Source organism: Theobroma cacao, chromosome 1 (genome assembly GCF_000208745.1).
Source record: "Theobroma cacao cultivar B97-61/B2 chromosome 1, Criollo_cocoa_genome_V2, whole genome shotgun sequence".
Taxonomy (NCBI): Eukaryota; Viridiplantae; Streptophyta; class Magnoliopsida; order Malvales; family Malvaceae; genus Theobroma; species Theobroma cacao.
The window spans coordinates 33,211,957-33,238,868 of NC_030850.1; the positions used below are offsets into that span (position 1 = coordinate 33,211,957).

Genomic DNA, 26,912 nt, shown 5'->3' on the forward strand with positions numbered 1-26,912 from the left:
GATGAATACCTATCGGGGCACCGCGGCTGTTGTCACAAGCTTGAGGGGAGTTCCGAGTCGTGACAGATTTCCTCGAAGAACTTGTAGAGACAAGTTCTTTTGGGGATATCCTTGGGCGAGAAAAACTTCGAGACCTCACCAAAGTGTTAGGATGGTCTACGAACGATTTTTCGATACAAGGTTATCGCTCTCATTATTTAAAATTAGTAAATCATGACATGATTTTGTAACTGCATCATGTGCATCTGTAAAACTGAATAAAATGATTTAATCTGCTAATATAATAAAAAATTAACTAAATAAAAGGATTAGGGAAACATAAGAATAAAATCAAGGGTTTAGGCTTTAATAGGATAACATATGATTAAATGGTATCATTTATGGAACAAGCGTCATAGGGGTGCTAATCTTTTCCCCGTGTGTAACCGTACTCCCAAACCCAACTTTAAAAACCATAGGCCAATTTATCGTTCTTTCGATAAACCTAAAATTAAGTTAGAATTTCGTCGATTAAGAATCGAGTCTATAGGTGACCAATCACACCTAGATAAAAAAAAGGATTGGTGGCGACTCCCACACCTTGTGATTTTAATTTTCGCCCCGCGTCTAGCGGACGGGTTCCCGGACCCGCACGTCACGACACATATAATAAACTAATATATTTTAAGTGTATTATTAATTAAGTTTACTATCAATTCTTCTTAATTATATAAAAAAATTATATATAATATATATATATATATATATAAATTAGTTTAGTGTTTTTTGGATATATTAATCAAAAATTTTAAAACTGAAAACCGACCAAAAACCTAGTTGGACCAATTGATCTAGTGGATCAATTAGACCAAACTATTTTACCTAAATCACACTTGATTTTTATAGATAATTAGTCTGATTTGATTTTACTCACCCTTATCTCCAGTTATAAGGATTTTATAGTCAAGTAACTATCAATCAGAACAATTGATGTGAATCCTTAAATTTTGACTTTTATTAAAGTTTATATTAGGTATAATGTTAAAAAAAACTCTAGAATTATTTAAGATAATTTAAATAATTTTTAATTTTTTATAATGTTTAATCAAATCTCTATATTTTTATTTTAAATCAAATAAACTTTTATAACAAATATTTGACTTAATCAAAAGCTACTAATCATTCTATACCACGTGTTATAGATATGATATATTAATGTGTAATAATTAATGATGACGTGACATGTTAATATGATTTAAAATTTTTAAAATATTATATCTTTATATTATTTACATGTCATAATAAATTTATTTTTTTTATAATTTTTGAATTTGGACCACTTAACTTGAAAACAAAAGTAAATCGAGACAATGAGAAACAATGTGACGTACATTTTGGGCTTTAACCAGATGTCTTAAATGACTAAGAAACCGATGGAATTGGTCAGATTTTAACTTATTGAAGGAACTTAATTAAACAATTTCTGTCGTAATGGACCTTTTTGGGCTACAACTTAGGAAACCTGAGATGCCCATTTAGACCACTTGGGCTCTGGACATTAACCAGCTCTGCTTGTCCTCTAAACTAAGATCAGAGGCCTTTCTTTGTTCATACATTTTGTGGTCTTTATTATTGTTCGTGTCACCCTTAATTAATCCGCAACGTGGTGATTAAGTTTAGATTCAATGTCACAAATTTATCCGAGGATCAATAGTCAGTACTTAAAATTAATTTAATAAAAACAATAATTGCTCGAAATATAGCATAAAAAAGAGCATTTCTCCATCTGACGAACAATAACCTACTGGCAAAATTTCAATGGGTTTGGTTACTTCTTAAGGAAATAAAAATCTTCCACTTTATATAAGAAAGTTGGCAATGAACCATGCCTCACGTTTTGAGGCACTTAATTCCCTTCCCCAAAGGCGCAACCAACAGTATACACTGACACTCTAAGAAAAATATGTGCACTAGGCTAAAGCAAGCATGAACCAAACAAGATGTAGTTTTTGCTATGGCCTGCACGAGCAAATCACAAAGTCAATGAACTTTGCTCATTGCAACAGTAACAGGAATTGGGGAGCAAGTAACAGAGAATCACCTTTGCCCTTCAGCAATTTCTTCAGATGTCCAGACTATATCTTTCAATCCAGATGCAAAAGTTTTGTAGAACTGTCATATGAAAAGAAGAACCAACACATATAAGAAATCATTCAAAACCATCTATTTATATTCCAATTACATTGGGAAAGGAAAAGAAACAATTGGACATCTTATTCAACACATAAACTCAACTGGACAAAATTCAAGTGGATATTTGGCTCAGATCATAGCCAAAACGATACCTTGTGAAACTCCAAGGTGTCACCACCAGTTTTCCGGAGCTCCACCATGTGCAAGGAGGGAGCCACCTCAAACACCTGAGATCAAAGGGACATGAGTTTTTTCCATATTTCTCTGGTGTGAAATAATGTAAGAATTGATGCTGAGAATTGGAAACTTTTTTGAACTGTATCTACAAAGTTTCTATTGAGCTTCAATTGGGAAACCTTTCAGGCAGAGGGGGTATTAGTATTAAAGATGAAAAACCATGAGTTAATATTATAAAACCACTACATGGTTGAACTTACAAAAGAATAAACAGTACATAGTTGAAGGGATTAGTCCTTGAGCTTGGACTCCTAAATCCTTTCGAGGCCAGCTTAGGAAGTGCTACTTAGTCTTAGTAAAACCTAATGTGAGACCAGGCTTGAGACTAACATATTTGGATAACCAGAATCCACATAGCCAGGCCAGGCCCATGAATCCATGACTACATTATCAAAAAATGATGTAGACTCTTAATGAGAAAATTATAACTATGTGCTATTCATTTCAATCAACGTAAATTTTCATCATATTCAAAAAACTTAAAAAGGTGCTTGACTGGTGAGCAAATAATTCAGTACCTCGGTAGCAACAGAAAGCTGGCCCTTTCTCCCACTTTTGTCACCTTTCAACTTCATCTGTGACAACATGTATATAACAAAGGCATGAGATTTGAAACAGAATTTGAGCACAAACCAACTAGCAGTTTTGAATAATTAAGAATCCATCATATCACAGAAAATCAAAGAAAGCAAATCAGCTTGTGCAGCATAGATGAAAGAGAAACCAAACCTTGTAGTTTCTCTTGTGAACATTAAAGCCCAGAGGCTTAGCAGCTTCCTCAATTTTGGAGATAATTTCATTTGGAGGACATTGGGAAGCAAAACTGGTTTCTCGCTTAACATGACCCTATAGTTTCAATTCAAACCAACACAGCAGGAAAGATACAATCAGCCATGAAAGAATGTCTCATAATTATAAGATGGAAAGTGGAGATCCAGGCTAAAAGAATTCAATAAAGGGAATTGTTCAAAATTTTCTATTAACACAATATTTAGTACAGAAGCTAAAGGGATCTTAATTACATACCGTCTGCTTCTCAAACAAATTGTCGAGACTGAAGCTTTGTGACCTAGAGATAAGCTCAAAAGCATTCATTGATACGGGTTTCTCTTTCCTTTCTGTTACAAGGTGCTCCTGCAAAATAAACAAACAATAAGTAGCTTCAGATGAAATTAATTCTCATATTATTCTTTCATTTTGAGTAGATACTCTGCAAAGCAACAAACACATAACAAAAGCACTAGTTTACAGGGTCAATGGTCAAAATTTTTGTACAACAAAAAAACAGTCTATCAGCCGCACATTATAAAGTGCTTGTAAGAGAATACGCTTACAATAGAGCTCTTGTCACACACTAATAAAACAGACACGAAATTATGTCTTACATTTGAGTCATTAAAAACCGCATCTATGTCATCAAGATTTACATCCTCTTCCTGCTCAAATTGTGGTGGCTTGTACCCTTTCTTGAACCATTCATCTTGTAGAATTTCAGGAATACTTATACGCTGTGCAAAGAATGTGCAGAGTTGCAATGTGTTATTGTAAGAAGTTAAATGTTAAATAAAAAGAAGAAGAAGAAAGAAGAGATGGAAAGGAATAATTTAATTGTTCAATATGCTTTTTATAATTTAGGAATGTAACCTATTCCAAGAACAAAGATAGCAGGTAATCAGTAATTTCCAAATCATGAAAGAATTTTGGAACTTACTGTAAGAGGGTTTGGATCAAGAATACGCTTAATCAATTTCCTTGCACCAGATGAAAACCATGATGGACAGGTGAAATCAGCCATCCAGATCTGAATTACATCAACAAGTACCAACACTTTTAATGAAATTCTCACCAGCTGAAATTGAAACCAAATCTGGGAGTACTCACTTTTTTATACAAGGCTGCAAGATTTGGCTCATCAAAAGGCAAATAGCCAGCCATAAGTACGAAGAGAATAACTCCACAAGACCAAATATCAGATGATGTACCATCATAACCTTTATCTTTGAGCACCTGACAAGAAAAATGTCATATACCGGAGTGAACAAAAAGTTGCACAATTACTGCTCACTATCTCAACAAAGTCATGAGTGATACCTCTGGAGCAACATAATTTGGAGTCCCACAGGCCGTGTGAAGCAACCCATCTTCCTAAATTTGGAAGAATGTTAGAAAGGTTTGCATCCATATTACAAAAAAGAAGAAGAAAGAAAGAAGATTAACTACTAGACATGAAGTTTTCCCTCTTTGTTTTCCTCCTTTATTAATAGTTGGCATTTATAAAAACCTTAACTGCCAACTGAAAGCCTTGGTCAACTGTTTCAAGCATTTTCCCAGTACATGTGGTTAACTACATGGATTATATTGCGTCAATATATAGTTTCCATCATGTCTTCTTCAATCTTTCCCTCCCCTGTTTGAGTTTTGACATTTGGACATTTGATGGTCAAGGGTCAACCTAGCTATCTGTCAAACAGCATAATTGATTGTATGTTATGAATGCAATGGCCTATGTAACTGGCCTGCATCCCCACATGCCCTTTCTATTTCCTAGCCATCATTAGAATATGCATTCTATGCTATCACATTATAAACTTTCGGTATCAAAAAACCATTTTAACTTTAGGTTTGGATTTCAATTTCATAAAACCACCCCAGTCAATAACTAAACATTACATGCTTACCCGAACTTGCTGCGAGAAAGCACTCAATCCAAAATCTGAAATCTTAAGAACACCAAACGAGTCCAGAAGAAGATTCTCAGGCTGCAAATTAAATGAAAATGCATAATTACACATGCATTAGGAAGTAGAATCCAAGTTGAACAAACTGCTCCAAATTAAAAAACTTTCAAACACACTCATCAATCAGTTAGTGAAAGAGAAGGCTTGAACCTTCAAATCTCTATGGTAGACGGCTCTACTGTGGCAGTAATCAACAGCATTAATAAGCTGATGAAAATAGCTTCTAGCTTCATCCTCTTTTAGTCTCCCACGCTTGGCCTACAAATATCAAAGAATTAGTGCCATCAAAAATATAAAAAGCAATAATGGTACCTACTATACATCAAGCAAAAACTCCACGAGCGGTATTCTATGTTCATTTTTACTATAAATAACTGCAAATAAACGACAATTCCTTACAATTTTGTCGAAAAGCTCGCCTCCATCAACAAACTCGATCACGATATAAATCTTTGTCTTGCTTGCCATAACCTTTGCATTACGAGCAAAGGAATTTAAAATTAAATACGCATTTAATAATCTTATCAGCAATGCTGGCATGCTAAACCATACACCATAATTCCAGGGATAGTTTATTTACCTCAAATATTTTAATGACATTGGGATGCTTGATAAGCTTCATTGTTGATATTTCTCTTTTTATCTGCCCCAATAAAATCACCATTAAAAAAACAACAAATACCCAGAAATGTTAATGCTCGAATAGTAGTTTATCAAACAGTCACAACAAATTAACCAAAGACTTTGCAACAAAATTTAATCATGAGTTCGTAACCCAGATTTGATTAATGGTACAACATTTGACCATTGGACCCCACATTAAACGTGGGACCCAGGAGGTCCTGATTTTTGTAATTAGTACACGTGAGACCCTCGTTTATTGAATGCAATTTTTAATGTTGCCATGTGCATGCATGGAGTGGAGGAGATTGAAAGGGAAGGAAAGAAGGTTACCTGTTCGACCATTCGGTGACGGAGAACTTGGTCACGGTCCAGGATTTTAATAGCCACGCACTCTCCGGTCTCAACATTCTTGGCGAACTTAACCTTCGCAAAACTACCCTCACCCAAGGTTCTTCCCAGCTCGTACTTCCCGACACGTGTCCTCGTCTGACCCTGCGCCGTCTTCTTCTTCGTGCTCATTCTCCGCTGCTCAACCGTCCGATCAGATTGCCGGGGTTTCAACTTATCTTGGTTTCGACTTCGGTGCTTTTTTCCCTCGTTGCAGTAAATTGAAATTTCAGGTGCAACAGAATTGAGGAGAGAAAGGAGAGGGAAAACTGGAGAAGGAGAGGAAGACAAGGAAGTGGGAGAGAGGGGGACGGATTGGAATGGAACTGAAATATTATTATTGCGGGGGTGGGCCCAGAAGATGATGATGTGGACCCCCTCACCATCTGTGAAAATATTCCGTGTTTCTTCCGTGGCTGCCCGACCTTATTTGGTTTTTAGCAGGGATAATATATTTGCCTTTGAATTCACCAATCTGTCCCTCTTATCTTGTTTCATTTTTTTTTTTAAATTTAAGAAAAAGATGGAGATTTAATTCAATGGGGGAGTATACTTTCTTTCAAAAAGAGTTTTTTGAGGAGCTAGCAAGACAAGAATCCGCTGCCAAAGAATCCAAAGTTTTGAGATACATTAAAATTCTGAAGTTTATTACTGTAGGAAATGTTTCTGACGAATTTAGTGGATTATTTTTTTAAAGGCATGTTCATTTCAATAAAGAAGCTATAGAATTTGCCTAAGAATATTCATATCAACACTATATGATATAAAATAATCAGTAATATTTTAATTAATAATTATTAATTAAATACTAATTTTAAATTTTATTTGATTTAAAATAAAAATATAATAATTTGTGACAAAAAAATAAAATTTTTAAATAATTTAAGAAATTTTTTGAATATTATGTCGTATTGATACTGTCACTAATGTCACATAAATATTATATATATATATATATATATATATATATTTTTTATTGTAAGTAATGATTGATTGTTTTAAACTGNACATAATATTATATATATATATATAGTATATATATATATTTTTTATTGTAAGTAATGATTGATTGTTTTAAACTGATCTCCCATGATAAGATCTTCTTACATAATAATTCTTACCAACTTTAGTTTATACTATTGGTAGTCTTAATCTATTCAATACGTTGAAATTTAGTTACGAGTCCACTTGCTTTGAGAAAATTCGTTTTTCTTTTTATTTGAACAAGAGAGAACTTGAAGCTTACTCCGCACCAACCAGTGATCTAAGTTTAGCATTAGAGTTCTAAATTTATGGGTCTTCACTATTGAAAAGGGTGATGTAGTAATTGAACAAGTAATAAGGATAGGGTGATGGGACCAGAGCCAGGAGCCAAATATCAATTAAGAAATGGATCAATAATTGAGAACGTCCAAAATACCCAAACCACAACATGAAGTCCAGTCTTTCCAGGTGAAAAAGATGTAATAGGTTGACTAGGAACTTGCTCGGTGGCTTCTTTGCGTTCTTCAGATGGCCTCTGTAGCCTTTTCCATGCCTAGCATTTGAGCCTTATCTTGTGCAACTTTCAGTCGACGTGGCGCACTAGAACTCTTGTCCACAAACAAATTCGAGGGGCAAGAGATTTTTGACAAGCAATACCTGTCACAAATTTCATATCAATAAGTAACGAAGAAGGTTTAGAATATATAAATATGAATTTTTTTTCACTTATTAGATATATTTTTTGGATTTAAAAGGTAAACTCATGATACCATCATGTTCTCTGCTCATGTCATTTAGTCTATGTACTTTTGAGGTGGATCCAATTGTTTTCTCTAACCTTCCAACATCAACTTAAAGCAAAAGACTGGATGGTACCTCTTTAAAGACAAAATGGCATTACATTCTTTCGGATTATGAATCATGCTTTCAAATGAAGTTTTTAAGAACAAATTTCTAATAAAGGGAATTTATATTTTTTTTACGATTTCAATTTTTTTTCATATGATATCGTGTGGTTTCTTTTTTGACAATTAACATCTTATAAATATAAATTTTTTTCACACTTAAGGCATTGTGAATAACTTCTTTTCCCACAAAAGGTCAAGTTAATTATTTTACTTAATAAAATTATAAAATTATCTTTAAATGTGAACAATTAAGCTAACTTTGAATTGAGAGATTTTACAAGGTAAAATTAAAAGCTTAATTTTTATGAAAATAAAATTATCCATTAAGTGTTAAATAGAAAGAAAAAAAATCATTACCACACAAGACATTAATTGGGAACTTTGTGCGAATATAATGGAGTTAAAGTAGATGAATGTCTTAGAGAAGCCTTAATCCATTCCTATAGAAAATGGGCATGAGAGGTAAAGTTTATAGTATTGGGCTTCTGGGCTATTCAGGAGACTAATCTTAATTTTAAGTGGAGTGGCCTATATGGTTGAGTAGTTGAGCCCAATCTGAACTTTTGGGCTTCTAAGCCTCATCGTGATGTCAGACTACCTTCAACTTTCGAATTTACAATTGAAATGTTTATAGTTCAAAATTTTTTGTTTACTCTTTGTCCCTTCTTTCGTTTGGTAAACGCCACATGAATCACTTTTGGGAGTGTATGCTCGCAACTAACAAATTCCTTGCAAGAAAGAAGAGCCTTTTTTTTTTTTTTTTTATGTTTTTGTGGCTGAGAAACTGCAGCCCCCTTTCAGGATAACAACCTGATAGCTTTCAGTTTACAAGAAAGACGAAAGTGTAGATATGAGGCAAAGACCCTGGGATAAACCAGAGCCACTCAAGGGATATTGTTGCTCCTGCTAAAATACATCGCCATAGTTATATAAATTATTTTATAACTATCGGAAAGTTGTCACTGAAAACTAAAACGCTAAATTTGGATTGGATATGTCCCCACGATGAAACTAGTTTTGTCATGTTAGCCCAAATCTGACATATTACCAAGTCCCAAGATTCCTAGAGTCATGCCTGTAAGGAAACTTCATTTTCAATGCCTAGATGGATAGAATCTTAAGAGATTAATATTCAGTTTCCACATACATTACTAAACTTCAAATATCTGCTTCTTTATTTGCTTGTATATTTGTTTATAGGTGTTTCCCTAGGTTGCCCTTGAACTGTTTGAATACAATATAATTTCCTTGCAAGCGAACAACGCATTTGTCAAATAAACAAGGAACCCAAATAAAAAATATGCAGAACGAATCTACCCCAGATACATCCATGCATCACTAGGTGTGATAAAAGCTGAAACGCAATCATTTTCTTCCTTACATTATTTTTTCTATTACTATCAAACAACGACTTTGATTAAAAGGCACGCCTGATCGGTACTTCTATCAGTCTTTACTTGGTTGAGTATCGCCTAAAGCCAGGCCCCAACTCATTGGAACCTTGCGTTCCTAAGCTTTACTCTTATTTCTCCAGCACTTTGTTCTTCCTCTGCAATACCTTCTCAGCATGTTTTTCAGCACACAAATAACATTCCAGAGGCTCTAATTCTTCTTCTTCTCCTATCATCGATTTAACCTTGGTATGTAAAACTAGCAGGTTTTCCTGTTCTCAGTGTAATTAAAACTAATTTTTTTTTTTTGTGTTTTATGGGAATTCAGGGCCAAAAGAGAGAAAGGTTTTGTTTTTAGGTTTGGTGCTATGGGTTCTGATAAAGAAGAGAGCTTTGAGACCAAGGCCAAAGAACCAAAGAGGGTTGTGAAGACATACACAGCTTGCTTATGGTCGTTTTTGGTGAGTTTGACAGGAGGCCTGATGTTGGCATGGTGGGAATATGAATATCATCCAACATATAGGCAGCTCTGGATGGTGCCCTTTGGTCTTATTCTGTTTACTACTCCAGTCATCATTTGGTTCGCCATTTTCGTTTCTGACATCTGCAGTTTTACAGAGCATGTAAGGCCACCAGATGGCTCAGTTCATGACCCGGAAAAGATGATCAAGAAAGTTATTTCAGCTTCCTATTGATTGTTTCTATCAAGTTTACATTTTCCTTTTTGGGATAAACTTTACAAGAATTGCAGGTTATAAAGTATAAGATCACCCTTCTGCTTATGGTTCAAAGTTTTAGATTACTTGTTATTATTGCTTCATGTGAATTATTAACAAGATTTTGATTAAAGTAGCCGAGTATGATTGGCATGCTAGCTGCTTGGCAATCAGATTGCCTAGTTCAAAGCTTAGATTAATTAGTTGGTAGTGCATTTCTTTATGTAGGCATTTTGGATTGGCTAGAGCATATTATATAGATTAAATGATGATATTCCAGGCTAAAGACAGCTAAGTACTTTTTTTTTAATGAGAACAGATTAAAAATCCAAAGCATGGGGTAATGATAGGTGTCAACTTGGTCGGTTTTATATGATTAATTAGTGAATGATGTAGGAGAAATCAATGAGAACCAAGAATATGAGGTAACCAAAGGCAAACTAAGACGAGAATATTGCCTTCCCCAGTTCTGTAAACTTCAAGGATCTCGCCTCTATGTGTTTGTTCCAATCCCATGTTCTTCCACGCGTTTACCTACAACTCGTTCTTAATTACTCTGATCAACGTGGGTTTGAAACCAACACCACGTTGTAGAAAAGAAAAAAAAAAAAAAACCAAAACGATTATCTATGCCTGTGTGCCGTCCTGGAAAGGGAAAAAAATAGTCCAGGGAGAACTATAATGAATTGATCTTCCTACATGTTTGGTATGGAGAATAGCTAAGCTATTCTCCCTCTATTCTCATGTGATTTTCTCCAATGATTAGTTGCCAATTGTATTGAGGAATAGCTATTCTTTAAAATCACTTAAAAGTTAAGTTTAACTAAACCCACCCTCTCCCTTAGTATTAGCTATTCCATTTTTGATGGAATAGCTTCAAAACATGTTAAAATTAAATTACCCTCATAAGTTTAGAAATTTACAATCCTACCTATATTATATTTGTAAATAAAATATTAATATATGAAAGTATTAATAATTAAATTATAAATAAAATATTAATATTTAAGTAATCAATTATTAATATTTTAAATAAATTATAAATCTTTTGAAAAAATAAAAAATAATCGTAATAATATTTAAATTATAAATAAAATATTAATATGTAAATTATTACTTATTAATATTTTAAATAAATTATAAATTATTACTATTTAAAAGATAAAACATAAATAAATAAATAATCAGAATAACATTTAAATTATATATGAAATATTAGTATTTTTTAAAATGATTAAATTATTAATAAAATATTAATATTAAATGATCTATTATTAATATTTTAAATAAGTTATTCACATTTAAACAATAAAATAAAATAAAAATAAATAATCATAATAACATTTAAATTATAAATAAAATATTAGTATTTTAAAAAATAATGATTAAATTATAAATAACATATTAATATTAAAATGATAAATTATTAATATTATAAATATATTATAAAATCTTAATATTTAAAAAATAAAATAAAATAAAATAAAAAATTATAATATCATTAAAATTATAAATAAAATAATAATATTTTATAAAACATTTAAATTATAAAAATATTAATATTTAAAAAGTAAAGATTAAATTATAAATGAAATATTAATATTTAAATGATAAATTATTAATATTATAACTAAATTATCAATTATTAATATTTAAAAATAAAATAAAATAACATAATTGATCATAATAATATTTAAATTAAATAAAATATTCATATTTTACCACATTAATGATTAAATTATAAATAAAATATCAGTATTGAAATGATCAATTATTAATATTTTAAAAAAACTATCAATTTATTAATATTTAAAAATAAAATATTAATATTTAAATTTTTAATTATTAATATTCAAAAAAATAAAATAAAAAATTAATCATAATAATATTTAAATTAAAAATATTAATATTTTAAATTATAAATAAAATATTTAATATTTAATTTATTAATAATTAATATTTTAATTAAATTATACATTATTAATATTTAAAAATAAAATAAATAATTATATATATAATAAAAAGTATTTTTGTTTTTTTTTTTCTTATTTCAAAATTATTATTACTAACCAAATACTACAATAAAAAATAATAATTATTCCTATTCTTTTCCATTTATCATACTAAACTAAATAATAACTATTTTATTCTATTTTTATTTCATTTTATTCTTACATAATAACTATTTTATTTTATTTATATTTATTTTACCAATTAAAATACCCTTCATTCTTCATCTTAAAACTATCGAAAAGAACTTTACCCAACAGCTTTGACAATCAGCTGAGTGTGTAAGCGAAATTAGCGGTGGAAAATCATTTAAGGCTGATGGACAGTAAACAAGGAATCAGCCAACCGAAATCGTGTGGGATTGTCCTTCGGAATCCCCTCACGAAAGCCAGATTTCAATAAAAAAAAATGTCCACGCCCAGGAGAAAAGGAAAGAAACATTTAACAATTACAGACCCCAAGCCTGAGTCACGCCAGCAATTTTTATTTACAGAAACCCCATGGCCGAATTCTTTCTCGAATTGTGGATATTGCCCTGAACTGTCCCAACCCAAGCCCTCTATTTTATTTTCGGCATGGTTGGCCATGTATAAGTTTAAAAAATGTCAAGGTAATTCAAACCAATAACAATTAACAGCTTAGACTTCAAACATGCATGGCTTTAAGGAAATTCGCTTCATTCTTAACGTGCCTCGCCTATAACATCCCTTTTTAAAGGGCTTAACATCACTGGGAAACTGGCTCTAATGAAATAAAACACACTGACAAATGAATTTGCAGGAATCGATTGGCTTACTCTAAACTGTCACGTTGCTGACAGGATGCCTCTCCTTTAAGTCAAACTTCGGTCACAAAGAAACGTCTCTGAACTAAAACTTTTATTTACATTCACTTCAAGCGAATGTCATGACACTATCGAAGCAAACATAACTTGAGGTATATCGTTTCCAACTGAACAATTAAACACAATCATGGAAATGCACTATGATCATGGGCAGTCACTTAGACGATAAAACCTCAAGCCTCAACATCTGAACGTGTTGGAAAATCTATGCCATGAAGTGCTGGTATGTTGTCTAAATCATCTTCTGAGAACAATGGGAAGAACCACAAAGTTTTCTTTGTGCCAAATACCTTGAGCAAAGAAAATGACTCATGAGAAAGTTGGAATATATTGTCCATACGCAGAGAAGAAATACCCCCTTTGCTATCTATTTTGATCAAAATACATGTGATTATTTTATAGCATGATATAGCACTAGCCATTAAAATTGCAGGCCAGACGGCCACAAAAGCACCCACAAGGGGCAGCAAGTGACTTCATCGAATCTGCCTTCCCAAGCATTATAGCTTTCATGTTGAACACTTACGCTTTTAATATCAAATTATGAGCACTAGATACATCTCAGATGTCACTGATTATTAAGTCAACTTTCCTCATATTTATGTCCATAGATAAATAACAGAAAGTTAAGAGAGTATGCAAACCAAGTACCACCTGCTCAAAATTCTTTTTCCTGCCCAAGTCATATTTCCACCTGACTGCTCCTTTCTTCTCATGAACCTGAATATATTGTTTCAGAAAAGTAATATATAATCAATTATTAACAATGTAAATAAAGCCTTCACCAAGAATAGAACAGCCCATCCTAATAATAATATCACGACCCCACAGTGGCTGCTTAAAATAAAAGTATGACTTCATCCAACAACAGGAAGATAACACATTAAAAATCAACATACAACGCTCTACCAAATCTCCAAGCAGTAATAGCAAAGACATGTTAACAAAATAGAAGAGGGCCGTAAGATCTTAGTTGTATGTTATACCTCCACTGATGTTGTGTTGCTTGAAAGAAGAGATGCGTGCATGACTAGGAAACAAAGAAGACTCAGAGCAAACGCCAAATTGAGAACTGCATCAAGGTACAGAATCTGTAAGAAACATAAAAGCAATGAGAATGCAGAACAAATATGTTGAGCTGAAAAAAAATATATGAACTTGAGTTGACAACTTACCAAAGGCCAAAAATATTATTGCCAAATTGGCAGGAGTGGAGGAGTGATTCTTGGCTTCATCAAAGAAATTGATAAAACTTGGCAGCAATACTATGGTGTCCATTGTTGTCTCCAAAAATGTATATAGCTTTTTTGCAGTAAGAGAATGTCAGGAATATAGGGAAAATGAAGTGAGCTGGTCACTCCTGCCCCTCTTTTGGTTCAAAAGAAGGGGGGAGGCATAGAGAAACATCATGCTTTCTATGCATAGTTTAAAGATATACAGCCAACATTCAGTCCAGCCACCTTCATCTTGAGCAGAAGAGGGCTTTTTTTATATATAAGGGAAAAGGAAAAAGAAAAAATGAAAGAAAGTAATAGAGCAGTTAAATATTAAGGACACTGATGTACATCTTACATGCTTATTCCGAAATGTGGAAGTGTCTCTATGTAAATGTACTTAGTTCTGCCCAAGGAGGACAACAAGAAGCAACAGCAAACCCATTAAAAAAACACACACAAACCATAAATTAAATTTTACGCAATTACAACTCAAGAAGTTCAAGCCATGAGGAAAATATTCAATATTTTTATATATTAGTAGCACTAATTACTTACTCTACTAGATCACTAGTGATCTACGTGTATCTTTGACCATATCAACAACAATAAATTCTGGTTAACTTCCCCAGATGTATTTCCAAAAGTTGAACTGGTGGAGTTCAAAGAATTGCAAAAAATCACAGGCTGGCTAAGTTTTTTGTTAGACGTCTCAAGGAGATTGCAAAACATGATCCAAACTTTGACTAACCATTAAAAAAATTCCTTCTGGAGCTTATTAGGAGTTAAATGAGAAATTATATTTAATTATAGTCATATTAGCAAATCATGCAACATAAATATGCTATGAGGCATGTAGTTGCATGCTTAAGAAGCAGGTTTGAATCACCCTTCCCCCAGAATAAAATAAAATAAAATAAGCTATGAGACATATTTTTCAAACACAAAATTGATAAGTAATATCAGGTTGAGGTTAACAGATCTTTCCCAGTCAAAATCTTAAACTTGACAACTGTAAAACTCCTTAACTCCATGCTAACCACAAATTGAAAAACAAAAATAGAAAAAAGAAAGATGGACATACTCATAGACATATTTCATAACTACCAGAACTTGGATAAAATGAACAGTGTCTTACCAAGAAAAGAAGAAAAAACTTGTAGTTGCGTGCTCCAACACAATTCACCACCCAGACACAATGGTGGTCCATCTTGAGAACACATCTTTGACCTACGGAAACATAATGTAAACAAAGTCATGCTTCATACTATCAACACAACTCATTCTCATACTTCCAGTTATGCCAATGAAAACCAGTAGCACTGTTCTATAGAGGCAAATGGTATGAGATATGTAAAACATTAAAAGACACTTTGTGACCCTCCAAGAGAAAGATTGCCAAGGAAAGTGGAATCACCACTCCAACAGTCACAACCTTCCCTCCGTGTGTCAAAATCCTCATTCTTCCCTTGATTTAAGGAATGAGCAACTCTTCTCCAATGTCAACAAATCCAACCATAGCCCATACTTATTGCTTTATATTCCTTAATCCTTGCCGTTACTGCCTCCTAATTTCTAAAATCCATTCTTCATTAACAATTATTTTTAGCCATTTTTTTTTCAATCTAAATCATCCTTGAAATAAGTTTATCTCATTCCTTTCTGCCCTACTTATTCTTTTGCAGGAATTCCACCGTACAAAATGATGTTTCTTGAAGAAAAACTGGATCTAATAATTCCGAAAGCACAATCATAATGAAAATTATTATACGTAAACTGAAAGAGATCAAAATTTGACTTACAAACAGAACAATGATGGCACCGCGGTGGCTTCCCATTCTGGCAATGGCTGCAATAACCACCACGTGACCTCTCCAATCCATCATCCGCTGCTGCAAAAGAACTACCAACCTCCAAATTCTCCTCCGGGGAAACCGGTCTCCAATTTCCAGGTACAGAGCCAGGGTCCTTAAACACTACCCTAAAATAACTCCATAATAAAAGTATAAGCTGCAAAAAGAAAAAAAAAAAAAAGTCAAACTTGCTAAGCTAACAGTAAAACTAACCAACCAACTAACAAAATTACCAGAACATGGAATGTAATGATGATGGCGAAGGATAAAAAGGAGTGGAATCCGCCGCCGAGTAACTGTGGGCCCCAGGTGAGCAAGACGACGGCGTAGTAACTGACCCCGATAATTGCGGTGACGAGGAGGATCATGAAGTAGCCGAGGACTCTGAGGCCAGAGCAAAGCCTGAATAGGTTTATTTCCATCCGGGGATTGAATCGGCAGGTTATCCCGATTTGCGGAATGATTGGGAGAGGTCTTCGGGTTCGAGCCGGGAACAGACGCTTCCAGATGTCGGGAGCCAGGGTTCAGTGTTGGGTTCGTTGGTTGGTTGGTTGGTGTTTGGGGATGGGGATTTCAGTATTCTGGTTTTGTTTTCTGGGAATCGGTGAGATGGAGGCGTGGATCGGTAACTTCGTAGCGAGAAAAGAAACTGCTTGGGAAATGGAATTAGGGGGTGGCGTAGTCGGTGGTTGCCTCTAACTCGGATAGATAACTCGACTCGACTCGACTCGGTGTGAGTAGCACTCACAATTTGTGTTTTATTATTATTATTAAGTAATTAATTTGAAATATTAACAAAAAATACAAAATTATAATCATTGTAATTAAAATTGTTTATAAATTAATTTTTACAAAAAAATAAAAATAATATATTAATAATATTAATAAGATGAAATTAAATAAATTTTCTGTTGAATTAAACAATCAACCATCATATGTACTAAGAATTAAGATCCACCAACAACATTTTCCAATCATAAAGCCTCTCAATGCCTTGTCTCACCCCCCACAAGAGAAAAGGACAAAGAAACAACTAGGATAATTTTGCTCAATATCTAGTCATTTTAGAGTGAATGTAAAGGCTTGGAACATTCTTGCACCCCGGGGTCCAACATATCCACCAGGAGCCAGTGGATGGGTAGGTGGTAAGCACTGGCAAGTGGCAAGGAAGTAAGGAACATTAGGCTTTCAAAACAGTGAATGTGGTCATGTATGGTATCATTTAACCCTACAGGGCTGGGCGGCACTGCTGCCATTTCATGTCAGAACTCAAAGCAGAGGTACACTGAAATTTCATCCATGCAATTCTTTTTGGATAAGCATGTATGATTCCGTTCTGATGCCTACCACCATATCTAGGTTTGATTTAATTCATTTTTTATCTTTTATAACAAAATAAAAAAAATATACCGATAGCTTTAGATATTTATTATAATAATGAATAAATAATATTTTTTTAGTAAAAATATGAATTGAGTTGGTAAACAAAACAAAAAGAGAAAGGCCAGCACTGTGCTCTTTCTTAACAAAATCACGCCAGGTCGGTCAAAGAGGTGCCCCAGCCAAAGCAATAGCCCAAACAAACGAACGAACGAACGAAAACCCAGCTGACGTAAGCAACCGTGCAAAAACCCAATAAACTAACAACCAAAATCCTCTTTCGCGTGAGTATTGTCTTAACAACAGGGCAGACCAAATCTAGCCTCTTTTGTTCGGTTTAATTTTTTTTTTTCAAAAAAATACCCTTTTCGTCAGTTTTATGTTACTTCCCGTTGTCTTAAATTCCAGAATCATCGTCGCTATCTAAAGAAACCGAGTTCTAAAGTTAAAGAAAAGAAATAGGAAGAAATTCCTCCGCACTCTCCTGTGCTCAAACAAGGTAAAAATAGTAAGTGCCTTTAACTTCTTTTCATATTTTTAATATTCGGGGATTATTCGATTTAGGGTTTTTTTTTTTGGTTTTTTGAGGGAAAATTTTTAGGTTGATTAGGGTTAGGGTTTCTTCTTGGAGTAAAGTAAAGTGAAAAGCTCACACAAGATGCAGCAGCCACCGCAAATGATCCCTGTGATGCCTTCATTCCCACCTACTAACATCACCACTGAACAGATTCAGAAGGTATATTCGTAATCATTTTTTTTCCTTTTATTTTCGTTTATTTATGTTTATCATCCGTATATAGCGTGTTTAATGCTACTGACCTGGATTTATTCATTTATATGGTAATTTTTTCAGTTTCATGAGATAGAAGAAGCCCTTATTATTTGTTCAAAAAAAGAGCTCTTTTTATGGATGTTTATGAACGTAACATTTATGAATTGGAAGAGTTGTGCTTTTCTGTGAATTGATTTCCCCTGCATTGATATTTATTTGGAATAGGATGATGATGCTGAGAAGGTAATGGTAGGTTGGTATTGGTTTTAAGAAGTTATGATAACAGTGACAGATACAATAGAAAGATGAATGAGACTTATTGGTAAAGCAGGGGATCTAATATTGTTTTGGTTAGATGCAATGCTATTAATTAAATTTGATTTTTGTCTGTTATTTTCGTATCTGTGGTCAAAAGCAAGAGATTTGTGCCATCTTGAATAGTAAAATACATCTGGCGCATAAGAATGATTATGCTTGATGTTGGGGAGACTTGAAAGTCTTGATTACTCGTGTCAATTTGGTTGTCTATGTTTTATCCCCAGAATTAATTTTGTTTCTGTCTTTTACAAAGTGTTTGAATGAGTTTCTCTGAAGTCTTCTAACATATTTCAGAATCAATCCATGATGTTCGCCTCTATCTTGGCTTTTATGTGATGCCAGGATAAAGTAGACCCTTATGTCAATTTTTGAGTTCAAAATTTATCTCTTTTCTACATGCCTCTACAGTGAATGAGATTTTTTTTTTTTTTGCTTAAGTAAACTGCTGATTTGCTGCTATTATTTTACTGGTGGCACCCCCGGGGAACTTTTCATTAGATTTTATTTTTTAGGAAGGTAATACAACTTCTAAATCACCAATGCAATAAAAAATATCTTTTTTGGAATATTGATATGAAAATAAAATCAATAAATCTGTTTGAAATTTTACTGGCATATATTATTGGTCTATATCAAGGTTTTGCAGGTTTAATAAAAGCACGTTGTTCTTTCTGACAGTAAATAGATTATCAGAACAGAACATATCAATATTTGTGATCACTTGATTTTTTATGAGTTCCTTTTTGATTACCTTGTTTGAAAATGGCTTTCAATTGGAGTAACAAGACTGGTTGAGCCGTCTGTATGGTTCCAAATAATGGTAAAGTATGCCCATTGCAGTAGAAGCCTTGAACAGAGGTTTCCTAATAAAGGGCCTATGAGTTTGATTTCCTAAAGCAGTCAAAGTGGCTCTTCATTGGGTCTATGCTTGAGTTAAATCGATTAAAAAGCAAGCAAAAAAAAAAAAAAGTCCTTGTAGGCCTCAATATTATGATTTATTTTACCTCGCTTAGAGAAATTCTTTAATATATATGGAGACAGGGTCTGTTTCCTGTTCCACTTTAGATAATCATTGTTTCCCATGAAAGAGTAATGTTCATTTCAGAGGAAAAGCAGTAGTATCTTATGCTTTAAACATGAAACATAATTGTATTAAAGAATTTATTGATATTGCCTCCTGTTCCCAAAAAGTGTAACATGTATGAGATGCAAGAGCAGTGGTTGATGTTGTAAAACTGTTGGCTGACTTTGAGAAGTTCTAAACATAAGAGGTGGGCTTTATATGCTAATACTCATGGATGATCATTGTTTTACCTTGACCTAAGCTGAAAGCTTAATAGCTATCTGTTGTTCTGTTGAAGGGAATGCATTTGAGGGATTTGTGAATTAACTATATACCCTTCTAATCCTACTATCCTTCTTATCCAGCAATTTCCTATTGAATGGGCTATCATGTCCTGGGTCAAGATTCTTTTTGGGAACCCGAGATTGAGAAAAACGCATGAAGAATTTAAGAAGTGCTTAAATGCAAAAAGTTTGGTAGAGGTTGGGTCTTTGAGTAAAGTGTGTACCTTAGGTCTTGTTATGTATGGCTTTACTGTTTCTTTTCTTCCTGATTCTAGGAGATATGTTTTCCATAGAAGTGTGCACATTCAAAGCATTTGTCACTTCATGCTTAAGAATGGAGTATATGATGATAGAGGCATTAAGTTGTTGTTAGTGTCGTCTTTTTTTTTTTATAAGTGTTCTTTTTGTCATTCTTATTGCAGTACCTTGATGAGAACAAGAAGTTGATTTTGGCAATTTTGGACAATCAGAATCTTGGAAAACTTGCTGAATGCGCCCAGTAAGTATTTTATAAATTTCTCTTTCTGTTTTATCTACCTGAGTATATGTATGCAGCATTTTAAACTAGCATTTGAGGTACATGTTTGTTTTTAAGTCGAAAGTGGCTTTTCTGAACTGCTAGATGCCTTAGCATGTCAAGAACTGTTGCCAAACATTTGTATTAGTAACAGATGTTGCTGCTTTGGGACTGTGCTTCATGTAGCTCAAATTGAAGTATCTAATGTTACTGTCAATTAATTATAAATTGTTCATTCATCTTAGATAATTATATGTGTTTCTGGTTGAAACTGGGACCAAAGTTAAGGAGTCTCTTGATCCAAAGTGAGATAGGTCTTTCTTCTCATGGATATGCATATGCAGATGGCAATGTCCAAACCTATTTTGAGGAACTAATTTAGTGCTTTGTTCCCATTGTTCTTACTGCCAATTCTACTCTGGAGGCATAGTGAGCTAATGATTATGACCATGTTACCTTATGATATATATGAGTAGGTAGTGACCATGAGTCTTGTGGTATAAATGTCTGTTTCTGATCCCTGCATAATTCAAACACTGAAATAACCTTGAATATTTTATCTGGAGAAGGCAATGTACTATTTTGGTTAGAAGAAGATACAACTTTCAGTTGTTGTGTTTTGGTTTTTCTTCATGATGTGCTACCAAGGATTCTAGATAGAAACTTATTTAATTAATCTAGTATATTATATTTGTATGTCTACTATTTGTTGATCATTACCGTATGATATGGTCACTGATCATGCAGTGAGGTTTCGCTTTCCTACTCTCTTCCCCCTCCCTCCCTCCCCCATGTAGTCAATGATCTTTGTGGGTTTTTTATCAAGATTGTACCAAGGAGCTGCATTTACAAGCCAGAGAGGAAGTCATCAACCTATGAAGCTTGCAAAATTTTGATAAATCTGTTTCAATATTTGAATGTCAATACTGAATTATTGCAATTTCATTTAATACCCCATAAAATTACTGTGTCAGTTTTTCTTTCCATAAATGTGTGTGGTTTTGCACATTCACACGTGCACATATGCTTACATGAGTCACATTTGGGCAGCACAGATATAAGATTTTGATGATTTAGGTATCAAGCTCAGCTGCAAAAGAATTTGATGTACTTAGCTGCGATTGCGGATGCACAACCACAGACAACACCAACGATACCTCCTCAGGTGAGTGTTAAAAATGAATGGTTTTCTTTTAGTCTATCTGCTGTTACACTTCTTGCTCACATGTTTGCCAACAATTGCAGATGGCGCCACATCCTGCGATGCAACCAGGAGGATATTTTATGCAGCATCCTCAGGCTGCTGCAATGGCACAGCAACCTGGAATATTTTCCCAAAAGTTGCCATTACAATTCAATAACCCACATCAAATGCAGGATCCACAGCAGCAGCTGCACCAGCAGCATCAACAAGCCATCCAAGGGCAAATGGGAATCAGACCTGGAGGGCCCAATAATGGCATGCATCCCATGCATGCTGAGGCTGCTCTTGGAGGTGGCAGCAGTGGTGGCCCCCCTCCAGGTTCAGGCCCAAATGATGCACGTGGTGGAAACAAGCAAGAGGGCTCTGAGGCTGGTGCTGATGGGCAGGGGGGTACAGCTGCTGGGCATGGTGGTGGTGATGGAGCAGAGGAGGCAAAGTAACTGCCCTAATCGGTTGTTTTAATTGGATACTTGTGGCTGTTGATAGTAGGCGTCTCTTACGGTAGGAGTTGTATTGCTCTGGTGATCTTTGATATACAGTGTTAGAATTAAAATTTTCTTTGTTGCTCGTTAATTTAACAGTTTAGGTAGGTAACTTTTGTTGAGGTTCTTGGCATGCCAATTAATTGAAGAACAGGTGGCTAGACACAGACGGTTTAGTTGTAAAAGGAGGAGGCTTAAAGCATGTGGTCACTACCTCCAGTGCTGTCATTTTGTAAAAACCTATAAAAGCTTGCAGCGTGTATTAGAATTGTGATCCAATTGAAGTTTCCTTGGTTGTTATTGGAAATGGTTTGTGTATCATTGTGCGTAAAAGCAGCTGTAAATCAAGGTCGTGATTGTGGAACCTACCATGAGAGCTCTGCATGTTAAAATGACCCGCCAAGTTCCTGGTAAGGAGCTGGAAGTAGTTGGCTTCTCATTTACGAACAGGGGTCCATGGGTTGAGGCTAAGGCTATGGTTGCGCGAAGATGATGCTAATCTCTATTGTTTCCAAAGTGAAGGACATGTGCAAGAATTGTGTACCTTTACTTACCTTTTAATCATCTGAGTTGAGACCAAAAAAATTAAATTTCTATTCCTAGAAGAAATAAATGGCGCCGAACTTTGAGGAAGGAAGGGTAAGAGGCAGCTAATAGGAAGAGATCAGGGGAAAAGAAAGGAATCGACTTCTCAAGGACGTAAAAAGAAGAGGAAAAGGGAGATATCCATGGTCAAGATAAATAATTCTGCTTGATGGCTGGAACCTTTTCCAGTCCTCTATGAATCTGTTTTAAGATGTTGACCACTCTAACCGCTGGGGAAAAGGGTCACTTTCAACAGAAAATTTGCCTTCCAAATGCTGCATCTAGAAGCTATCTGCTATTATTTAATTATAATAAAATATTTAATTAACTTCTACTACAAAATATTATTAAATTGTAATAAAATTATGTTTGTATTTTGGTGAAAATATTATTCAATTATAGTAAAAGTTATTTGATTTTATTACTTAAAATATTTTTACCTTTTAACAAAATAAATTTTTTAATTTTAATAAAGAATATTTTTTCTCATCATAGTATTTTTATTTTTTAATTAAATTTTTTTTAAAATTAAATAAAAAATATTTTTATTTTTTACCCATTATTCTTTAACTACTCTTAAAATTGTTCTACCCAATCAAACAATGAAACAAATAATAATAGCAATTTTTATAATATTTTATTCCTATTAATTAATCTACATTATAATTATTTTTTAAAAAATAATTATTTTATTTTTATTTTATTTTTTTCGGTGAACCAAGCATGCTGTAAATTGAAACAGTACATTAATAGGACACTAACTTTGATCTTATGGATGCTGTCAATTTTTAACCTAAAAGATTCGACTCAAAATTTAAGAAAAGAAAATGAAATGACGTGAGGAAATTGAGACATATTTCTTGAGATGTCATCCCTTCTCAATCATTAAAAAAATATATAACAAGCATTGCAAAATCTCTTTCAATCTTTGGTACGAATCAGAAGTAGGAAAAGGAGAGGCAGGACCTCCAAACCCAAGGACTTTTCTTCCACATAATCACACAGTTTTTTTTCTTTATTATGAAGAGTAGTAAAAAACGCCCTTTCTTTTCCCTCTTCGATACTGTGAACCTTCAACCTTCAAACGCACGATAGTTTCCGGTCTTTTCCAAGCACCCCATTCCTGTAATAAGCACGCAACTTATCTAATTACCAAGACCCCTCTTTTGGTCTCACAATTTGGTTGAAGAACTTGTTTTTTACTTTTTCTTTTTTCTTGGGTGAATTGATTAATTTCTTTTGGAGTTTGCTATTGGCTTTGAAGAAGGTTAAAACTGTGATTAAGCATTTTTGGTAGTTAAATCCCCTTTCCTTTCTTTGAACAGCCGACGATAATTGCCCTTTTATGATCGGTCATCACTCAAAATTAATCATTGCCAAAACTTGATCTGTTTTTTTTTTCTTTTGCTCTTCAAGACCTGAACCAAGAAAAGCAAACCAAATCGCCATGAAAGAAGACGAACGCCCTCTTCCCCTTCATCACCACCAAAGAAACAAGCTTTCCCTCGCCAAGCTGTTCACTCACACCACCGCGTACGTTATCCTCCTCTTGCTATCCTACGCCTTGGGTTACTTCTCCCGTTCCTCTCCTTCCCAACAACAACTTCTTCTCCAAGTGACTCCTCCTTCTCCTCCTGCTCTCCAATTCGCCAGCTTACCAACTCAACTCGACAACTTCCGAGTCACCAGCCACTGCTCCAACTCGCCTCTACCTCCGCACCTCATCTTCCCAACGATTCTTGAACGAGTCTTCAAGGGTACCTCCCCTTACACCAATTTCCCGCCACCCCACGTTCGCTCCTTCCTCAAGGAAAAAAGAGTCAAAGGCTGGGGCTCCGATGGTGCCGTTTTTGAACACTTGATTAAACGAGTCAAGCCCCGAGTTATCATCGAAGTAGGCACTTTCTTGGGCGCGTCAGCTCTCCACATGGTCAACGTGACTCGTAAACTCGGCCTCCAAACTCAGATACTCTGCCTCGACGACTTTCGTGGATGGCCAGGCTTCAGAGACCGTTTCAAGGACATTATCATGATAAACGGCGACGTTTTACTGCTTCAGCAGTTCATGCAAAATGTGGTTTATCTCAAAGCCACCGAATCGGTTTTACCCGTTCCATTCTCAACCGGTTCGGGTCTTGAAAAGTTCTGCGAGTGGGGAATAACCGCGGACTTAATAGAGATCGATGCGGGTCATGATTTCATATCCGCATGGGGAGATATAAACCGGGCGTATCGGATCTTGAGACCGGGTGGGGTAATATTCGGGCACGATTATTTTACCGCGGCGGATAACCGTGGGGTAAGAAGAGCAGTAAATTTATTTGCACAAATGAATAATCTCAAGATCCAAACTGATGGTCAACATTGGGTTATTGATACTGCCTTAGCATAAAACCTTTTCACAGATTTGATAGTGATTATAGGCCTCTTCTTTTCTTTTTCATTTTTTTAAAGAAGGAAAATCATTTTATTGGGTTTATGCTTTTGGTAAAATGTAAATCTTTATGAAGGGAATTGCTTTGGGTATTTAGTTGATGGTGTAATAACGGCATTTCCATAGTCTATTGGTGGTTGTATTAAACAAGATTACCAGAAGAAAAAAAGGAAAGAAACAGTTTAGAGAAGGACGCTTGTTTTGTTTTGCATTCTTGGAACTTACTTTTTGTTGGAAAGCCTTTCATTCGTAGATGTACTACTGTTTGGTTTAGAACCCATAGTCAGTCCTCCTTTGATTTTCTAATGTAGCCAAAAAGCTTGGCGTCAAAAAATCAAATCTATTCTCGCCAATGTCTCTTGTTTTCTTGTTACTTGTTGCTACTTTGCTAGTTGCAAAGGCCAAAGGTCGTAGATTCCTCTCAATCTTTCCTTGTAAAAGCTTTCTTTGTTTTGTGTTTGTGTTGATATTGCTCATAGAGATCAACAGAATGAAGACGATGACATAGCATAGCAGCGAGGTCCTCGTTGTAGATATGTAGGAGAACAACTTTGACTGTGCAAAACCATAAATTAACAACTCGTAATTAATACAAAGTTGAGTTCGGATGCAGACTTGAGAAAAACAAGTTGGAAGGTCACGAGACATTCATTTCCTAGTTTCTACCTTTCGGAGTACAATCTAACAACCTCACTACTTGTCAACGCTTCCCCACTTAATTTGCTCAAACTTATGGCCCAACCATTGATTGATGCATTCGAGGGGGCTTCAGAGTTTGGCCATTGTCCCAAACTATATATGAATATCTTCACCAACCTGAAAAGAGTTTTATAATTAAAGATTTGGTTAAATAATGTGAGAAAATATTATATCACACAAAGAGTTTGTGTGAAGTTTACTTTTTAATGATTTAGTTTTATAATTCTTGTTTGAAGAATTGAATTCAAAGTTTTAATTTTTAAATTTTTTGAAAAATTCATCTCATCTAATCTTAATAGAGGTGGCTGATCCCCAAAGCTAAACACTTTGTTCCTATACATCTTTGATTTATGGCACTTGAACAACTACCATATATTCTTCGATGCGGTGATTATAGCATCAAGGAGGTTATGTGTGGTTAGATCCACCTTGTTTGGTCATGTAAATTTTTTTGTCAAACCTGCATCAATATAATTAATTATTTTTATTTGAATGTATATGTTACGGATCTTATATTAATAAAAAATTAATGAGGCTTGAATTTATAAATAAAAACATAGTTCCGCTTAACAGAGACGCTTGGTCACTTAAAAAAGTGAAATTCATGCATGTTCCTGAATGTGGTTATCAACCAAGCCTAATTTTGCTAAGACGCCAATGAAATTGGTTAAACATGCCCAAGCTGGACAGGTTGAGGTTGCTGCAATGTTTTGGGCATGACCCTGAAACAGACAAAAAGAAAGTCCAGTGGGCTCGTAATGAAAGGAGGGCACTTAAATCTTGGAACTTGAAATTTCAAATATTGGATACCAAATATGAGATTTATGAAATTAAAAAAAAATGAGATTTATGAAATAGAATATAACAAAAATCTAAAAATTCAATAAATCTATAATATATATTATATTAAAAGAATATAAGTTGTAGCCTGCCTAATTGGCCTATTGAAGATAGCCACGAATATACTTGAATTCTTAATTACGTGCAATGGAATGGATGGACGGGAAAAGGATTAGATAAGTCTTCGAAACTTGAATTATGTTTAAAAGGATAAATGTAACATCACGATCCTTGGCACACTAGAACGATCATGACC

The 26,912-nt window shown here is 34.2% G+C and overlaps 4 protein-coding genes across 12 annotated transcripts; 2 read left to right on the forward strand and 2 right to left on the reverse strand.

The window, feature by feature from the left end:
* Window positions 1,668–6,483, reverse strand: LOC18613907 (CBL-interacting serine/threonine-protein kinase 9). Of its 3 annotated transcripts, none has more exons than XR_001930063.1 (15): window positions 6,102–6,483; window positions 5,728–5,790; window positions 5,547–5,618; window positions 5,298–5,405; window positions 5,088–5,168; window positions 4,501–4,554; window positions 4,291–4,416; window positions 4,121–4,210; window positions 3,795–3,917; window positions 3,436–3,543; window positions 3,139–3,255; window positions 2,928–2,984; window positions 2,275–2,399; window positions 2,081–2,151; window positions 1,668–1,998 (listed from the first exon to the last, which is right to left on the reverse strand). XR_001930063.1 is itself a non-coding variant. In XM_018130005.1 (15 exons), exons 1-15 carry the CDS (start codon window positions 6,288–6,290, stop codon window positions 1,992–1,994), a joined length of 1,341 nt encoding a protein of 446 aa, XP_017985494.1. In that variant the 5' UTR covers window positions 6,291–6,481; the 3' UTR covers window positions 1,668–1,991. The 3 variants fall into 3 exon arrangements, 2 of the variants coding, with proteins under 2 accessions (XP_017985494.1, XP_017985495.1); XM_018130005.1 differs by having other exon boundaries at window positions 2,325–2,399; window positions 6,102–6,481; XM_018130006.1 differs by lacking the exon at window positions 1,668–1,998 and having other exon boundaries at window positions 2,055–2,151.
* Window positions 12,960–16,829, reverse strand: LOC18613909 (probable protein S-acyltransferase 12). Its single transcript, XM_007051391.2, has 7 exons — window positions 16,312–16,829; window positions 16,028–16,235; window positions 15,364–15,455; window positions 14,187–14,313; window positions 13,998–14,083; window positions 13,666–13,731; window positions 12,960–13,301 (listed from the first exon to the last, which is right to left on the reverse strand). The coding sequence occupies exons 1-7, from the start codon at window positions 16,498–16,500 to the stop codon at window positions 13,185–13,187; spliced, it is 885 nt and encodes a 294-aa protein (XP_007051453.2). The 5' UTR covers window positions 16,501–16,829; the 3' UTR covers window positions 12,960–13,184.
* LOC18613911 (GRF1-interacting factor 3) lies at window positions 17,593–22,405 on the forward strand. 7 transcript variants are annotated; one of them, XM_018113858.1, is made up of 6 exons: window positions 17,593–17,742; window positions 17,867–17,966; window positions 18,069–18,194; window positions 20,318–20,394; window positions 21,490–21,577; window positions 21,658–22,405. In XM_018113858.1, the coding sequence occupies exons 3-6, from the start codon at window positions 18,117–18,119 to the stop codon at window positions 22,054–22,056; spliced, it is 642 nt and encodes a 213-aa protein (XP_017969347.1). In that variant the 5' UTR covers window positions 17,593–17,742; window positions 17,867–17,966; window positions 18,069–18,116; the 3' UTR covers window positions 22,057–22,405. The 7 variants fall into 7 exon arrangements, with proteins under 7 accessions (XP_017969347.1, XP_017969343.1, XP_017969341.1 ...); XM_018113854.1 differs by having other exon boundaries at window positions 17,867–17,957; window positions 18,047–18,194; XM_018113852.1 differs by having other exon boundaries at window positions 17,593–17,966; window positions 18,047–18,194.
* LOC108660426 lies at window positions 23,756–25,307 on the forward strand. The gene has a single exon (XM_018115060.1). It carries the CDS (start codon window positions 24,131–24,133, stop codon window positions 25,073–25,075), a length of 945 nt encoding a protein of 314 aa, XP_017970549.1. The 5' UTR covers window positions 23,756–24,130; the 3' UTR covers window positions 25,076–25,307.

What these genes read in the sequence shown, in the direction of transcription:
- LOC18613907 (XM_018130005.1), bottom strand. Translation starts at nt 6,290, where the DNA reads ATGAGCACGAAGAAGAAGACGGCGCAGGGTCAGACGAGGACACGTGTC. An exon ending in CTTTCTCGCAGCAAGTTCGG is followed by an intron (nt 4,555 to 5,087) that starts GTAAGCATGTAA and finishes TTCCAAATTTAG; the next exon opens with GAAGATGGGTTGCTTCACAC. An exon ending in ATTTGTTTGAGAAGCAGACG is followed by an intron (nt 3,256 to 3,435) that starts GTATGTAATTAA and finishes TTGAAACTATAG; the next exon opens with GGTCATGTTAAGCGAGAAAC.
- LOC18613909 (XM_007051391.2), bottom strand. Translation starts at nt 16,500, where the DNA reads ATGGAAATAAACCTATTCAGGCTTTGCTCTGGCCTCAGAGTCCTCGGC. An exon ending in TCATTACATTCCATGTTCTG is followed by an intron (nt 16,236 to 16,311) that starts GTAATTTTGTTA and finishes TTCTTTTTGCAG; the next exon opens with CTTATACTTTTATTATGGAG. An exon ending in GCAACACAACATCAGTGGAG is followed by an intron (nt 13,732 to 13,997) that starts GTATAACATACA and finishes CAATATATTCAG; the next exon opens with GTTCATGAGAAGAAAGGAGC.
- LOC18613911 (XM_018113852.1), top strand. Translation starts at nt 18,117, where the DNA reads ATGCAGCAGCCACCGCAAATGATCCCTGTGATGCCTTCATTCCCACCT. An exon ending in CCACTGAACAGATTCAGAAG is followed by an intron (nt 18,195 to 20,317) that starts GTATATTCGTAA and finishes TTCTTATTGCAG; the next exon opens with TACCTTGATGAGAACAAGAA. An exon ending in CACCAACGATACCTCCTCAG is followed by an intron (nt 21,578 to 21,657) that starts GTGAGTGTTAAA and finishes CAACAATTGCAG; the next exon opens with ATGGCGCCACATCCTGCGAT.
- LOC108660426 (XM_018115060.1), top strand. Translation starts at nt 24,131, where the DNA reads ATGAAAGAAGACGAACGCCCTCTTCCCCTTCATCACCACCAAAGAAAC.